This window comes from Onychostruthus taczanowskii, unplaced genomic scaffold (genome assembly GCF_017590055.1).
Source record: "Onychostruthus taczanowskii isolate IOZ18803 unplaced genomic scaffold, ASM1759005v1 scaffold177, whole genome shotgun sequence".
NCBI classification, from domain to species: domain Eukaryota; kingdom Metazoa; phylum Chordata; class Aves; order Passeriformes; family Passeridae; genus Onychostruthus; species Onychostruthus taczanowskii.
In genome coordinates this window covers 497,831-515,767 of record NW_024498984.1, presented here as the reverse complement: position 1 = coordinate 515,767, position 17,937 = coordinate 497,831, and the positions used below count along the sequence as shown (strand labels likewise).

The window sequence follows — 17,937 nt, the reverse complement described above, 5'->3', positions numbered from 1 at the left end:
TTATAGCAGGTAAATAACACCTTTCCTTTCCTGGGATTTAGAAGAAGAAAGTATTAAATAAACATTTTATTGTTACTATAGCAAAATAATGTTACATTATATTAATTATTAAGAATACAAGGTCAAATATTTAAGAGCAATCACGTACTTATCAACTGGTCTGCAAGACAGAGAACATCTCTATATCACAGGAAAAATCAGAAGCTTTAAAACCAGGACCTATTACATCATCTAATGTGACTCCAGTTGCACTAAAGATAATTTCCCAACAATTTGAATGTCATCATAGGTATGGACCAAAATGACAGATCTTTCTGAGAGAAGCTGGTTAGTTTGTGGGAAAATTTCATACTAATGCATATACAATGCAACGTGAGGTAACTTGAAAACAGAATTCTTGTCACTGAAAATGTTAAAGAAGTACTTTTTGTAAAGGCGTGACTGACATTTCTTACTATAAAACTCTCTGCTGCCTTCTGCAAGAAGCAAGCACTTCAAACTCTGTGACTCTCTCCCAATTTATAAACCAAACATTTGTACAAGTTTTCATGACTTGTTATTCTTTATTTTTAAAAATAGGTTTCTTCATTCAGTTCCATTCTGAAAGTTTAAGGCATTATGGTAGGATGGTAGGAGACTGAAAAAGCAAATGATTAATTGTATGTTGCACACATGCAGAGATCTTGCTAATTATGAACCAGTGTTTCAATTTTAAATAAGATGGTCATTTATTATTTAACTTACTGATATAATCCATTAATGTAAAACACGTCTTCCATCTTTTCTGTGGAAGTGGAATTTAGAATCATTCCTACTTGGAAGGAAGAAGAATCTACAAGCAGATAAATTTTTATTGAAAATACATTTTTGGGATCTAAGCCACCACAGCGTTATTTTAATAATATTCAGTTTATGCATTATGGAAACACTTCACGCATAAAAAACTCCTTTTGGGGCACGCAATTTTATCAGGAGATTTAAGCATCTTAATGCTTTTATGAAGTTTCATAATTTCCCTTAATTCATGGATTTAAAACTTCTATTAGGAAATTAAATATTTTCCCACGTTAAAATAAAAAAATTACTCTAATTTTAATGGGACACTTTTTGCTACATATTCCAAATTATTTCCTTTCCTTAGAATTACATTAAATTGACTCATGTACTTTGTTTCCGTGATTTTTTTCCTTGAAATCTATGCTCTGCCATGTTTTATTTTGCTTTGCTATTCCTTGTTCACTTATTCCATATATAATATAAATTAATAAAAAAAGGAACTTGGGACACTCTCTCTTCTGGTTTGAATGCTGTTTTTGGGTTTTTTTTCCTAACAGAACTTGCAGAATTAGGAAAAAAAAAATTACAAATGTTATTAAATAATTTCTGAAAAAATAATCTGAGTCATCAGTTAATAGGAGTTAACTCCTACCACATGGCATACTTGTAGCATTCCTGAAATGACAGAGGTTTTAAATTCTATAAAGGTTACTGAGAAAAGCTGATAGGCTAATACAGTAGTGGATATACTAAGCCATCTTCAAACAATGAAACTGTTGATCTCAATTTAACTAGAACGCATTGGGTTGTAAACAAATGGCATTTATTTGGCTGTGTCACGCTGTGTAAAGAACATACAGTCTAGGAGGAACTACCTCAGTGGCATCAAATTCGGTGCCAAATACCAACACAATTAAAAATCAGCTACACACCCTAAATCTGCTTTTTCACAACTGTCCAAAGGATTCCAAAGAAAGGCTAATATATCTAGTTATGTACTCAAGAACATGTAGAGTGAAGAGTAAAAACTTAGTGTGATCCAGTGAACTTCAAACCAACCAGAACCAAAAGACAACTGACTTTTAAAACCTAGGAAAATGAACTTGTTCCCACTGAAATGTTTCCATTTTCCATCAAGTTTCCATTGATATAAGTTTAGCAGGAATGATCTTTAATACTGCTATTTAATACCTAATCTATACTACTGTTATTTTTTTGCACAATTCAACTTGGAATGCAGTAGTGTGATATGAAAAGGGATTTTTGTTTGCAAATTTGGAATGAAATCTGGCTTGGACTAGATTGCATAATAAAGAAGTCAGCAAAAGGGAATTTGACACTCACCATTCTGGCAGAACTCAAGTTTCTCAAAACAAAAATATTAAAAATACTTTGATACTGTTTTTAAAATGAAAACCAAAAGGAAGAAAATGTAAATGTTAAACTGTGCCAGATTACTGAGGTCTTTAGTTAATAATCATTACCTTCCTCAAAGTGGTTTGAAACTAGTAATGAAGCTATTACCTAAATATACTGCAGAATTTTAAAAAAGTCCCTTACTAGCTACAAACCAGAAAAGCTATTAATCCTTTATACTCAAATATCTGCGAGATTTAACAAATCCCTTATTTCTTCTTCTTTATGACCTATTACTGAATTAATTAGGAGTTCTTAGTACTTGTTCAGCACAGTATTTATACATGTTCCCATCTTCACACTCCCGAGAAAACCCAAACCCTCATCTGCCTCCACTGACTTCACTGGAAGTTATGTGAAGCAGGAGTTTGTGACTGAATAAGCACTCTGGTATTTTGTTGAACCAGGAACTTGACTTCTGCAGATAAGAAGGGATCCCTCTGACTTCTTCTGTTTACAAGTGCTCAGTTTTATCAGGTCACAGTTATGAGCCTTTAGCAAAATAGGGATAAGAGTTATTTGGGAGCAAGACCTACCATTTTGTCAAGTCATGACTCAAGAATAGTGCATGTAGAGACGAAGATGGGAAGTGTAGTATGAATCAGATTCTTAACATACAACTACAGAATAACAAGATTAGCATATTTTCAATTATTATTACCATAGCCATATATAGAGAAGATTAAGTGGATCAGATGAATTAATCTTTGAAAGTATAGATGTGCTAAATTCAGCCATACAATAATGCTAGCAAGTATTGATACTGATTAACTTTGTGCTATGGGAGTTAATAATCTACATACAAAGTCTGAAATACAGCTCTGGCTTTGGAAATATCTGTCAATCAAATGACATGCTATGGATTTTAATGGTTCGCTCACGCTGCTTTAGCAATATATCTTAGTCATGACCTGGCAATTCACTGATCCTGAAGCCTTTGATCTGTTTCCTGACCTGTTAAATAGTATCAGTCAAAACAGAGTGGGAGAAAAACTGTTTTAATGCAGTGGATATTCTTTCAAGCCAAACTGAGAAGTCACCAGCTCTATTTCTGAATACTTTTCTTTTGGTTGCAGTTGATTAAACAGAGAGCAAATTCAATGACCTAAAGTCAGAAGGATATTTATCACATACTAATAATTCCTTGGGCCAGTTAACACATCATAGGTTATTTATTCTCCAACTGTGTCATAAAAATTAGTCAGTGCTGGTTAACCAGAAATATTTTTTCCTGTTAATCAGTGATGTAATTTTCAAAGTGGAAGGCAGCAGTAAAGTAAAAACAAAGTAAAAATAAAAAAGTGAAAATAAAATCTTTACCCTAATAAAAAGGATCTTCTCTCCAACTCTGTATCTTCCCTGTGAAAGACGCTCCACACAGAACTTATTAGGGCATTTACAAGGTGGATCTTCAGAAATGTGTTTAACCTATAAAAAAGAAGTCATTAATAGGAACTGTTTAAAATAGCATGGATAGCAGAACATTCAATAAGACACTTGTCATAATGTGTCATTTAATTTAAGTATTAATTGATGATATTTTTCTTGGTTTTGGTTAACATTTCTGTAACCCCAGAAAGCACCCTATTGCTTCCAATAGCAATGATTTAGCAGCGGAGTTAAAAATGTTGCACAGTTCAGCATCAAGATTGCACTCTTAATCTGAAGTCAAGCAGTTTGTTACACGGAGTCCAGCACCAAACTTCTGTAACTGTACTCTCAGTATTTTATGATGAATCAGCTCAAAGTGCTAATACAGTTAACAGGCAAAATGAAGGTGACACAAGATGCATCCTGCCTTCTAAATATGTATAAATATAGAGGTATCCTCCTTACATTAAGGGGCTCTGCCTCTTTAAAATTGTGCTCAAACCCCTTAAGAAAAAAGCATACAGAAAATATTGTGACATGACTAAAAATTAATGCCAAGACACTCCCCAGTAGTCACAACTGCCATTTGATGATCTCCTTGTTAGGGTTAGCTAACTCCAAGTTAATTTAAGGGACCTCAAGAACACTATCATTGCCAAACCTAACTACATAACCCCAAAAAATAAGGGCTGAGAAAAAACAGATGAAAACCACCGTCCTGCAGGTTATTAGCTGCACCAGCTTGACTTTGGCCTCCTTGCTCTGGCACGTGCTACCACAGACAGTGATGTTTAGTAAAAGTACATTTTGTACTCTTCAGTGATGGGAAAGTAGCAAAGGCATCAATATCAAAAGAGCAGGTCTGGCTGTGAAACTCTTCTTTGGTATTCAAATCGCACTTCTGCATAGGCACAGCGAGAATAAGTGCAGCATTTTCATACACTGTGGTTTTCTTGGACAAAATACCTATCTAGTATGTCAGCATCAAACAATGCAAAATGCCAGAGGAACCTGTAGATGTTTGTCCACTTCAAACAATATTCCAAAGGCATTTTCATATCCAGTTTGTAAACCAAAGCCTGTAAAAATGGTCTGAGGCCCAGGAAAGGATATTTTCAGAATAGCTAACAAATTAAGGTCTTATATTGTTTCATAAAAAGAAAAAATGCTTGGCCAAAGCTGTAGCGCTCTAATGAGTGTTTTGTTTATCATGAATAGATAAGGCTTCTGAAGTACAAACGTTTTTCAGATCTGCTTTAAGAATTAAGTTACAGTATGTTAAATAAGCCAGAAAGAGCTTATAAGGCAACCAATTACTGTTTCTATACTTTTGAAACTAGCCCTGTTGAGTGATTTAAAGGCTTTCCAAATATTTCTGAAATGGTTCAATGCCTTTATTTGAATAACATCATTACTTAATTGTGGAGGGGTTTTTATAAGTATTCTTAAGACTTACTTATTTTTAATCAGGGAATGATATTTTTATGAAAAAAATAACTAAAATAACACTTAACAGAGGAGCTCTACATGTATTTTACTCACATAAAGTATTTCTCAAGTATCAGATGAGTTATCCTTCAGTTTGAATGTATCAAGTTTTGAATTTTAGCATCAGTTACTCAAATTATTTTTATCAACATGGATGAGACTTAGCCTCCATTTCTGGTGAATAAACTATTTAGATAGTTAATGTACAATAGGAATAACTTACATGAAATCAGTGGCTGATTACTTAAATCCAAGTGCAGATTGCTGAGGATGAAAAAGGTGTATTCCTGTATTTCTTGGAAGGTGCTACCAAGACTGGAATCATGCTTAGGGAGCTCTTTGGCAATGGCCCTCTGAATACTGTTCAATAATGAGGGATTCCTGATATAATATCCTACGGCATTATCACCCTGACAGCTGAAAATGGGTAGTAGGAACTCAATGCTTTGTCCACCAGAGTTCATATAAGGAATCAAAACCCCAGGGTAACTGGGCCTAAACAAGCTCAAGGCTGTTTTGAACTTTGTAAGCAAAATAGACCCATCTTCTGCCTGTGGAGAATGAAAGCCAACAGATCTATTCTGATGTAAAGCAGAGGATAATAAGATCTTCACTGCTGATCCTGCTGTTGTGGGTTCCATTGCCTTACTGTCCCAAAGGACACAGAAGCATTGAGTGGAATTTGGAAGTCAAATAAGGAAGCAGAGGGAGGAATTATATTCTATTTTATTTTAAGTCTGGACTATATGAGAAACTGCTGCTATTTTATGGTGTGAGTGTCTGGGGCAGTGCAGGTCAGGATTCTAGCTCGATGAATTCCATTCTGTTTCTATCCATACTGCTTTCTAAATTAAAGGAGGTGGTTAGAGAAAACCTACATTCTCTCTGTTCAATTTCTACATGATATGCAGTCACCAGCCTCCTTCTACACATAACTGTTCTTTCTCAGTTCTGTTGAAACACAAGTGCTTTTGCAAAGTTAAGGAAGAAATACAAACCAGAAAATTTTAAATGTAATTATAGTCATCAAATAAAAAAAAAAAAAAGTGTTTCAATAAAATGAAGGAACATTATATTCCATCTGCTCTTTGTAACAGGAAAGTGGCACATGGATTTTTCAAGAAGTGCTTTGTAACTCCCAGGTGGCACATCTACCTTGCAATGTAGTAGTTACTATGGTAACTGCTTCTTTTTACAGGCTAGAATTGTACTTTTCCAGTTTAACCTCTTCAGGGTCTCAAAATGTGTCCTTTTCATCTGATTCCAGCTATTTCAAATGAACCCCTGTGGGTTTGCACCAGAAACATGAACACTCAATACGCTGCAACAAGTTTAATGAAATTCAAAGCAAGATTCTAACAATGAGGAAAACAATGCTTGTTTCTTTACTATGTGAGAATCATGCAGAACAGCAAAAAATTAGGCTGAAATATCTCAGAAGTGTTTGTTAACATTCAGTACAAGTCAGTATGAGCCAAATCTTGTCCTGATTCAGTCCTTCCTCAGACAAAGCACCAAGTGGGAGTTGGTGAATAAGGAGTAAAAGAGTAATAAGAAGGGAATGTGGCCCTAAGCACCAAGCTAGGCTAAGCTGCAGAGCTCCTACACAGTGTGACTTTTTTCCCCTAAACTTCAGACATAAATAATTGTGGTCAAAAACCAAATAACTCTATAAATTGACAAATGTTTAAAATAGAGTGAGATGTTAAACTCAGGCTTGTGTGTGTTTTGCAAGTAAGTACATATCAGAATCAATAAGATAGGAAGAAGCTTCCTCCCACAACTTACAGCATCATCCAAGAGTTTCCCTGTACTCTTTTTCCCAGGAGACTTTGTGGGTGATGGTGAAGGAGATGGAAGGGGAGCTGAAAGTGTTTCCTCTTGTTCAATCTCTTTTTCCAGTTTTATTAATCCAGGAGGTTCCACCCCACACCTTTTGGAAACATGCAAATAATAAATTACTAGTCCATAGAAAGTATTATGTATTTTAAAACAAAACAGTGGAAAGAATTTCTACTTTGTGTGCAATAACAGAATGATACACATTAATAAACATATTTAAAATACACCAAGCCATACTGCCATAATTTCAAATTAATAGAAAAAAAAATTAGATGCATTCTCTCAGTTAATCAAATTTACAGGAAATATAAGCTTCTCTGTCTGATATGATAAATGTTGGCAAATAATTTATGAACAATAGACCTCAAAAATTGCAATATCATGCAGGACAGAGTCAAGTTCAGCACATTTGCACTTTTTTCTATTATATTTTCTTTCTTTCCAAACAGAATCTTTTCAAATTACTTAGCAACTTATATTTTGTATTAGTATTTTCTGAAGAAATACAAATGGCCATTACTCTTCAGAAATGGTTAGTGTTTCTACTAATTGATTTTTGACAGACAGTCTTCAGATCTCTGTTTACAGTGGCAACACACTTGTAGCTCCAGCTAGAATAAAATACATGCAACTTCATCATGGATAAACTCAAACCAGAGCACCTGAAGAGCAAGGTTCTTTTTGAAAGATCTTCTGAAAGCTTTATGGCAAGTGGTTGGGTCAGTATCTCACAGCAAGCAGCAGAGCTTGGACAGAAGTCAAAAGTCTAAAAGCACATCCCATTTTCCTAATTACCGATAATCCCCTTCTGGTTTTTGGGGTTTTTTTACCTGCCAGCACTGCATGAACCCCAGAAAAACACCCAGAGTTCCTTTTTCAGAGAATGACTTCACCTTGGAAAAGTTATCATGCCAGGTAGACTTGTCATAGCAAACTATTCGCACAAATGAAATTATATTTTTTTTTCTGCAGCAGAGAAGTCCATGGTCCAGATGAGAACTATAGTGACTTATCTAGATAGAGACCTGGACCCTAAAATATGGAGCAGTGAGAAATACATATAATGAAAATTAAAGCTAAATACCATAATGATCTTAGAAGTGTACAGAGAAAAGATATAAGCACACATACTAGCTTTTGCATTTTCCTGATAATGTTCAATTTAGTCATACTACTGCCTAGTAAATTAATAGAAAGCAAACCAGGAACCAAATCTGTGCTTGTATTGGCTTCTAACTGGTGAAGTCTGCGTAATGAAAAGCCAGCCAACATTGAAGCAAGCACTTATATACAATCTATTTACTTCCCGTCTGTCTGCAGATGCTGACAGGCTGTAAATCATGTAATTCCCACTGGGCTCTAAGCCTACTTCTGCATACAGCCTTACTCATCAAATAAAACTCTTCCACGGTAAGAAATGCTGCTTTTTTGCTTCTACTACTTTTCATAGTTTCTAGATTTCATCTTTGTGACAGATTTTTAAAGTTTCCTCTACTTCCAGTATTCTGAATTTCTCTGATGAACAGCTGAAAAATAAAATCAATGATCAAACAAACACACACACTTTTTCCCCCCATATGCTGTACGAGCCCAAAGCAACGTTGCTGGAAAACTGAAACTGTAAAAAGGTACATCTTTTCTGAGAGGGGTAGAGGTGCAAATTCTGGGAAGGTATGCTGAGCATTTCCTTTTCTGCTTCTTTCTAGCCTGGCTTCTCACAACTACACGTGAAGCAGCAATGGACTGTGACATGATCTCTGTTAGACTTCTTAAGAGCAGCACTTTCTGTTTTTATCAAGGTAAAATTAAATACAATAGCAGAAAGACCTCGAAATTTTCCAATAGTTATTCCAAAATATCTGTGAGGGTTGCTTAACCCTGCAGAGTTTAACAGCAGCCCAATAACTTCATCCTTTGTGCAGAAAAAATAATTTATCTGCTTTCCATTGTATAATCTTTGACTTTCAAATACTTAGGAGAATGTTGGACCTGTGCAACCCACTGCAACAGTCCTGTGCATTTTCAGAGGTCAATTCCACCCTGTAGGACACTTCCCTCTCTCATAAATCTCACTGTATTGACATAACATCTGCCAGTGACACAAGGCCTCATTTTAACTACTGAAGTTTTGCAGACGATCTCAGAACTTTGTTTTCATAAAAAGCTGAAATTCAGGATAATTTATCAGGCAATTGTATTTTTATTAATATCTTTGAACTGCCACTTTTTGAGCCAAGTGGTCACACCAGTTTCCCGCTCACTGTGCACTCCATCCATCAAGAACACGTGTCCCTGATTTGTCTAAGAGGATACTATGTGATAACATGCTAAAAGCATTCCTAAAGCTAAGGTAAATTATCACCTGTCTCCCCTCCTCCAGAGAGTATCTGTTGAATACAAGTCGAGCAGAACAGAGGTCAGTTTAACTCCTCCTCAAGCAATCCTCATTCTTCCTCACTTGTGCCTCAACCACAAGTTCATTTGCATTAAATAAAAAAGCTTAGGTTGACTTTCAGGAGTTACAGACCTGAAAACTAAGAGTAATCTAGCTGGGCAAAGTGTGCCCAAAGCTGAGTCCTTGTGATGAGTAAGCTGCTTTGAACATATCTTTCTGCTTCTACAATTAGTCAGTGTCTCTGACACTTTTTGTTCTTTAAAAACAGATTGAGGCGTTTTTTCAAAGATCTCTACAGCTCCTGTTCTGGAAAGCAGATCCCTAAGACTGCCAACAGACCCAGTTTGCTTGACAAAGCACACATCTGACTTCCCTCCTGTTTAAAGCAGCACAGCAACCTCACTTTACTGGGCTCTTTCCCCACCCTCAAACAAGGCAATTATCAATTCTCATTTCCCATATAGTTCTGGTTTACCACAGCTCAGGCAAAACAGGCATCATATATTTGGTTTGCAATTGTATTAACCTGACAATTCAGTTTTTGTGTGGCTTGGAAGAGTACAAGATTATAAATGGGGATTTGTTTGTTTTTGAAGAGATACTAGAGCAGGGAAAAGTAGACAAACATATTATTTGACCCCTAAGCTACAAATATAATTAAAATAAAGAAACATAAATACAGAAATGGAAATACAATATATAAAATAATCATTAATGATATATGGTAATATTCATACATTATAAATAAAAAATAGAATACAAATATTTTAAGGGCAAAGGGATAGATATGCATCATAAATGAAAGCATGGCTTATTTATTTGTTCCGTACTTCTTTTCATTTCTGGAACAGAAAGCATCCGAGACGTGGAAGCTTAAGACAAATTTAAAGCATAAGATTCTGTTTTCATTCCCTTGTAGATCTATTGAGACATCAAATCTCACTGCAAAATGAGATGAACCTAACTCAACCCACTTTAGCAGAATCCAACACTGCCTAACCACAAGCATGCATTACCTGAGGAAGCTGGATCCTATAAAGGAACTAACTGGGGCAGATAGCCCTGAAGCTATGCCCCAGGCACAGGGGCTTTGGGGGCTGGTAGGTCTGTCTCCAAGCTGGTCTTGAAAGCAGTTTGTTTGCACAGGTAAATTAAGATTCATTAAAATTAATTTCATTATGCACCTGCAGATCAAAATACTTTCTGCTTTGTGGGAAGTTAAAATAATTTGCCATTTGAACACAAGTTGTAGAGATAACAAAATAACTGAAAACCTGAAATCACTATTTTTTGATCATTGCTGTTCCTATGCAAGCTTTTGTTGACAGCAAGGGTTTTTCTGGAACTTGACCATGAGACAAATTTCTAGTTTTCCATGTAAGTTCATTCACAAAATATGAATACACATCATGCAATTTTAAAACAGGCAATACTAGTTCTTAAACTAGGAAAAAACAGGGGTCTCCCTCACCTTGATTGTTACCACAAGGAATTCTTCTGAAATTAATGAAACTACCTGAATAGCTGTTGGGAAGGATGAAAGTTTGACAAGAAAGTCTCACAAATATGTATGCTTGACAGAAAGATTTTTGAATGTAGAAGCTGAGGAAGGAATAGAGATGGAAGTAAATTTTGATATAGAAGAAAAGAATTGCTGAGCCAGTCTCACTGGATAACCAAGGAGGCAAAGGGTATGTTAGTTAGAAGGGGGTTTTTTATGACTTAGAGCAAAGGATAAACCCACCTCAAACAAGAAGATGCTTTTACCGAGCAGAAAGATAGCACAGGCAAACAAGTCAGCAAATGTTGCAAGTAGAAAAAAGGTCTCAGAATTTTCCACTTCAAGAAAACTGAAAAACAACTTCTAGCTTAAACTGTAATGTACTAACTTTTAGTGATTGGAGAATAGTAACATGAATATGGTAATTATAGTAGTTGTGATAGGCTATAGATAAAAGCTAAGGTATAGATTGGTTCTATTGTATTAAGATGCTCAGTAAAGAAAAGTATATAATGCATTTGTAACCTAAACTCGGGGTCTCCAGGCCTGCCTGCAGATGCAGCTGACAGCTGTAGGCACAGGCTCTGTCGCCCACGACCCTGGACTGCTGTAACACCTTGGATGTAATAAACTGCATTTGGAAGAGCCACCTGGAGTCCCGCATCTCTATCTCAGGCTCTTACAAATAGCAAGGTACTTCAAATTTACACACATCAATGAATGCAACTGCAATTTACATGCAAGACTGGGCAGCAGTGCTGCTACTAATGCATTTTTCTGTAAATCTTATGCATTATGCTGGTTAAATCTACATCTGCAAAAAGGGGGAGAAATCACATTCTAGTTCCTGTAATTTTGATTGCTTAGCAAAAGTCTGTGTCTTTATGTCAAAGATAACATGACAATGTACTGAAGGTCCAGCACAGCTAAAATCATCTTGGTCAGATTTTGATCAAGTGAAGATCACCTTATTACCAGAAAACTTCATTAAATTGCAGTTTTTTATAGAGAGATCTGACTTTAGAAGTAGAAATGGCTCAAAGCTTTATAGAAAAAAAAAAAGTTTCTCCAACTCTTCCTCTCCTAATAGAAGGATAGCCTACAAATATATTCACTGACGTACAGATATTTTGTAATATTTTCTAACAACTGCCCTCAAGAGTGACATCCAGTGAGTGACATCAAACATTCTATTTGAACCTAATGAGCACAAAAGTTAAGCTTGAGATGTGCTGATTTAATATGTCTGCCAATAGCCCCTGCTGTCAAGAATGCAAATATTTCAACAGTCTTAGAATATTTTCACCTACCTTGCTGCAATTCTTCCAAGTTCCAGCAAACAAAGGCACACTTCTCTTGGCTGCTTGTGGAGTACTAGAAACGCAAAATGAAGATGGAAAACATTGATAAACAAAGGCTATTTTAATGATCTTAGTGATGGAATGGAACCTAATCATCAACATCTGTTACTCTTGACTCCGATACACATTTGTGTTCTTCGGCTTGCAGTAGAGTTTTATTGGAATAAAAAGGATGGGATTGATGAACGGTTCTCAGAGCTCAGACAGTTCAGAAACTCCATTTAATTATCTAAATCACTGAATAATTATTTGGGGAAACTGGTAACCTGCAAGCAGTTTATAACTTTTTAAACATAATCAAGATATCTGGCACAATACTTTAATTAGTAGAAAGTAAAAAACAATAACATTAGATTGATACTTTTCTTTCTACAAACTAAGATAATTCACATCCTTTAGATCACAATGTTTCCTAGCCAATTTAATTTTAAAAAATAACAAAGTTGCATTAACAAAGACATACCTCACTATAAATTTGGTCCTGAATTTTTTTTTTCACATCTACTCTTAAATTAAATATGAAACTAGAATGCTTTAGGAATCAGCTCTCCACAGTATAAAAACCCCAAACAGACAAAAAAAAAGAGTTTCTTCTTTATGCATACATACATATAATACAAATCTGCGTGCCTGGATTCCAGACAGAATAGGTTTTTTGTGATTCAGAAGTAGCTGTGACACAGCATCATCTTCTAATTTTTGTGAGAGATTGAAATGTTCGGGGTTAACGTCCCACCCACCCATTTGCAAAAGGAGCAGGTGCTTTGCTGAGGCCAGGTTTGCACTCCTTACTGCAAAGAGAAGGGGAGGGTTTTTGGGTGTGTGATGGTGAAATAACTGTGTAAGAGCAGTCCAGGCACAGAGGTGGTGTGCACCCACCAGCAGAGGATGACCAAAACAGACTTCTGTTAGGCAACAAGCTGGGTTTTGAGTCAAATAAGGGAAAAGACTAATAAGAAAGAGATTCTGCAAAGTGGAATAGTGCTTTTTATCATGGCAATGTCCTCCCTTACATAACTGGCTCAGTGTAAAACTCCCCTTCATGCAAGGGACACTCACATGGGCCTGAAGGCATACATCCCTTCTGATGGGGCACAACTGCTACTGTGATATTTTATGAAAATCCTTTCGCTAGGACTTTCTCCTGAGAAGCTGAGAAACCTCAGAAAAGAAACGTAAACAATAACTATCTGATGGCTGTGGAATGTGCTCTGGAGATGGTTTACCAACAGGTGCATCCTTGATTGGTCTCAGGTGAATTGTTTTTACTTGATCACCAGTCATGGTCCAGCTGTGTCAAGGCTCTGAGCAGTCATGAGTTTTTATTATTCATTGCTTTCCTAGCCTTCTGATGTATTCCTTTCTCTATTCCTCTTAGTATAGCTTTAGTACAGCTTTTTAAATATAACATAATATCATATCTAATAAATCAGCCTTCTAAGAAATATGGATTCAGATGCATCTCTTCCCTTGTCCTGGGACCCGCAGACACATTGACACACAACTGCTCAGCCACACTGCTGCGACAGGCACCTGGCATGCTTTAGGTGTCACAGACCATCCAGGTCCCCCAAAGTGTGCCCAGACTAATTCCTGAGGCTTCCCACCAGAGGACTGCATCTGATCCACAGTGCTGGAACACTGCAACACCCTCACCTCAGGAGTGGTACCCTGGATGCTGTCACCTGAACCTGACTGTATTTAAACCCACCGAACTTGGAGTTTCATAGGCTTACCCTACCCTCAACAGATCAAAACTGTGACCATCACTTTGAACAAGAGACATTGAAATTGCCACAATGAGGTCTCACTTCACTTTCTGTTCTTACCCTTTCTCTCTTTTCCCTCTGTATTTTCTTAAGTGGTATCTTCATACTTTGCTGCACTTCTACAGATGATAATAGCCAAAATGGCCACATACCTCCTTTCCATTGCAACCAAACTGATCTAAAATAAACCTGCCATATATATATATATATAAACACTAGTCACTCAGTGTGGTTTCACTCTCACTTGCCCAAAGGAATCTACTAGCAAGAAGCTCAGTTACCCTTGCCTTCAGGGGCAAGTTACAACATTTATGAAATACCAACATAAACCAATAGGGGTTTTTTTTCCCCTCCACGATTCAGAATAGGTAATGATCTGTAAAGAAGTTCAGCAAAGCATATAAGCAAAATCCAAAATCAATAAATCAAGAAAGGTCAGTGGCTGTTTGCATAATCAACTCCCCAAAACTTTAAGAAGAACAAAGGAAAAGTACAAGAAAAGAGAAAATAGTAATTATGAGTATATTGTAATCTACTCTTCAGAAACACCTATTAAAGCTCTTATGTTTTTGTGAGTAAAAAAATCAGGTTTATAAAATTTCCACAATATTAAAAATATTTGCATCTTACACTTCAGATTGAATTGAGACCAAAAAGTAATTGTGTGACTCTTTGTATTAATCAGAAAAAACCTGAACAGCATAAAAATAAATTTGCTTTTAATGAGTTAAGGTCAAGACATAAGCCATATAAACTTTTGGTAATCTAAAGACTCACCTAACACAAATGCATGAAGCAAAAATACCATACCTGAAAAAGATATTTCAATGTCTAGTTAAAGCTCTGAAAGCAATTGCTTTGTTCTATGTATGTATGACACCCAGAAGGAGACTCCACAGGTTTGAACATCTCTAGGTAATAATGCCCTGAGGAAGACCTCCAGCCTCTGTGACTTCAACTTGCAGCTCCACTGACATGAAAAATGTAAGTGCTGTGAGTTAATGCTCATCCCAGTATCTTTTCCTAGTGTCTGTGCAGCCCTTTGAGAGGTATGCATTTGTCCTCTAATCTCATCCAGATATATTTCCAGAACTAAAACTGCAAAGCATGAAAACTAAACAGGCACTGCACTAGGAAAAATATATTTATTCTTCAGCCATCTGTTACTAACATATAAATGATGAACACTTGGACATTCAGCTATTTTCAATATTCCTCCTTCCCACAGCATAGTAATTACATTAAATATTTACCTTTAGTAGTAATCAGTATTTTTAAAGTGTTACATTCATGAGCCTAGAAGTATATTCTGCTATTTTGGTTTTAAACCAGTTATGACAGCCCCAAAATAAAACTTGATTTTAAGAAGTAAGGCATACTCCAAAATATAAATAAACTGGGTTTGGAATAGTCAAACCGAGTAAATTGAAATTTATACATATGTACATCTGAATGACTTTGGAATGGATGAAAAATAGAGGTTCAACTACCACTATTTGCAAAAAGATCCATAAATATAGCCAGAAGAAAATTTGATTAAAAAAGTAAAAAAATTACCTACTCAAACAAAATTCATAGACCTTTAGCAAGTCTGACTCAACACAACCTAGACACATTTCATGCATTTCACACTGAACAATGTGGCACAGTGACATCATTGTTAGAGGATGAAGACGTGTGCAGGCAATAACCAACCACAAAAACAAACATCAGCTCAGCTCATAGGACAGTGCTTCCAAGGAGAAAATAATAGCATTCCTGAGGACTATACAGCATACATATTTGGGGACTTCAGAGACCAATAAATGTTATTTTATGCAGATCCCCTGCATAAAATGAATGGAAATATCCCTCTTTCTAGAGAATCTCACCGCTGGCATTTGCTTGACAAGAACACAATGGGAAGATAGAGAAATAGTGTGAACAAGTCTGGCTTATTTTAGGTGTCCTGCCTTTTTGCTTTTCATCTTATCTCTAAATGCTTCTTATTTGCTGTCCTCGCTGCCTGCATCTTCTCATGCTACCTCCAGCCACTCTTTGTTAACAATAATTCCTTTTCAGTTCCTGGAAGTTTTTATTTTTGCTTCTCTCTGGCAATAACATTCCTTCACACTGTTCCCTCCCATCTTGTTGCTGTCCCATTCTCCTTTTACAGGTATTCCTCTTTTTTCACTCAACCTTTGTGCTTCCCCAGAGCTCCTTACCTCAGTGCCTGGAAGCTACCAGGCGAAGCAGAGGAGGAGCAGCCTCTGCTTTCAGCATTATTACAACCTGTGACTCTGAGGAGACAGAACACACATGGAGTCCATGTGTTTACTGAACAGGTTGAAACTGAAAGTTTCACAATAACATTCAGGGCTTTTGTTTTGTTTGTGGTTTTGTATTTGTTTTAAATTAGTGGAATTTCCAATCACAATACAGAAATAAAGTTCTCACAACTTCTTGCCAAGTTTCAAATCTTGGCTTCTAACACTTTTATAAACCATTTTAAATGAAGTCAGTCTTCCTTCTGACTTTTTTTTTTGTTTGTTTGTTTTAAAGATTAAGATATCAGGCATAGCTGAATAATAAAAAGTAAATATGATTTCTGTTTGTAATGCTTTCCTTATCCCACTAGAAGCAAAGAGTTTTACCAAGTGCCTTAGTATTTATTATCACAGGCTTCCAATTGCCATCAGAACTCACACTAGTTTAGGGTAAGTTTTCCAAAAGGATGGTCCTTTGATCCTTCTTCCTATTGTCTCTCACATTTTCCTTTAATTTTTACTCTGATCCTACAGAAGGCTTTTGGTTCTTAAAAAAACCTCCAATATTGTTTTGTAAACACTCCGTTAACTTATAACAAACTTACCCTTGTTTCTGCATCAGAGTTATGCTATGACACACTTGTGCTTCCCCTATACTCCCTGCCCCATTTCAGCTCAATCACTTATGGAAATCTCAAAACAATTAAGGTGTCAAACATACTAGATCTAAGGATAGTAAAGAATTAATCTAGAAGGGATATAGAGATCATCCGAACACCACCAATTTACTGAAATTCATTAGTTTAACATGCAAATCCAGTGGTAACAACAAAGAGTCTAGGATGCTTCTATAGTCCTCAAAATGAGACATATTCAGTAATATTATGAGTAGTTTAGTAAAGAGTTGTGAAAGATGGGACAAAATCTTATTCTGATGCAACTTCAAGTAAATTTTAACATAGTGTTACAATATGTAGACTTTCAATATAAAAGAACAGAAAAAACTTGCATCTTGAAATCAGATAAACTACAGTTATAATTTAAAAAATAATCTTCCTCGTGTACAAAATATTTTTAAGCAAGCAACATCTGAGTATTTTTTTAAATAACCTTTAAACCAACAATGTTAGAAGAGCAATCAGAGGTGCTTGTGTTTCAGTTTACTATTTCCACTAAAACACTCAATGCATTTATTTAGGAAACCTGTCAATGAAACTCAAATCAATCAGTTGCATCAAAAGAAGTCCATGTCACATACTGTGTGTACAGGTGCACAGAATATACAACCACAAAACATTAACCATCAACAGCATCCAACAACTCCCAAAAGTGATTACATATCAGCATGCTGGCACACTCAGTGGCAAACCCTTTTCTTGCTGGGTAGACTTTATCACGGAAGAGATGCAGAATATTCATTGGTTCCAAATCCTATAATCATCCAACAACACTGCATTACCACAAAGAGTTCAGAACTTATGTTTTATGTTCACTGAACTAAAACAATCACAGAAAATCTTACCATTCTTATTTGTCCAAGAAGAGTTTCCTTTGAGTATTTTACTCTTCAGGCATGAGCAAAATTACAAATATCTCCACCTAGAATGCTTCCATGAAGAAAATTACCAGAGCTGTGGGGATCTGCTGCCCTAAAGCCCTACAGGGGAATTTACAAAGTATATTTATGGGAGCAGAGGATTTAAAGGCAGTGTTACACTGCACTAGAGAGTTAACACATCATATTCAGGGTCCCACATAGTCTGATACATCT

General features: G+C 36.0%; 1 protein-coding gene across 3 annotated transcripts in view; it reads right to left on the bottom strand.

The window, feature by feature from the left end:
- GAS2 (growth arrest specific 2) overlaps positions 1 to 17,937 on the bottom strand; it is an 87,074-nt gene that overhangs the window by 31,453 nt on the left and 37,684 nt on the right. For all 3 annotated transcript variants that reach the window (XM_041400285.1, XM_041400287.1, XM_041400286.1), the window contains exons 5-7: positions 12,101 to 12,164; positions 6,841 to 6,985; positions 3,514 to 3,621 (exon numbers count right to left, since the gene is read on the bottom strand). In XM_041400285.1, the coding sequence (XP_041256219.1) occupies positions 3,514 to 3,621; positions 6,841 to 6,985; positions 12,101 to 12,164 (317 nt within the window). The remainder of the gene's footprint in view (positions 1 to 3,513; positions 3,622 to 6,840; positions 6,986 to 12,100; positions 12,165 to 17,937) is intronic.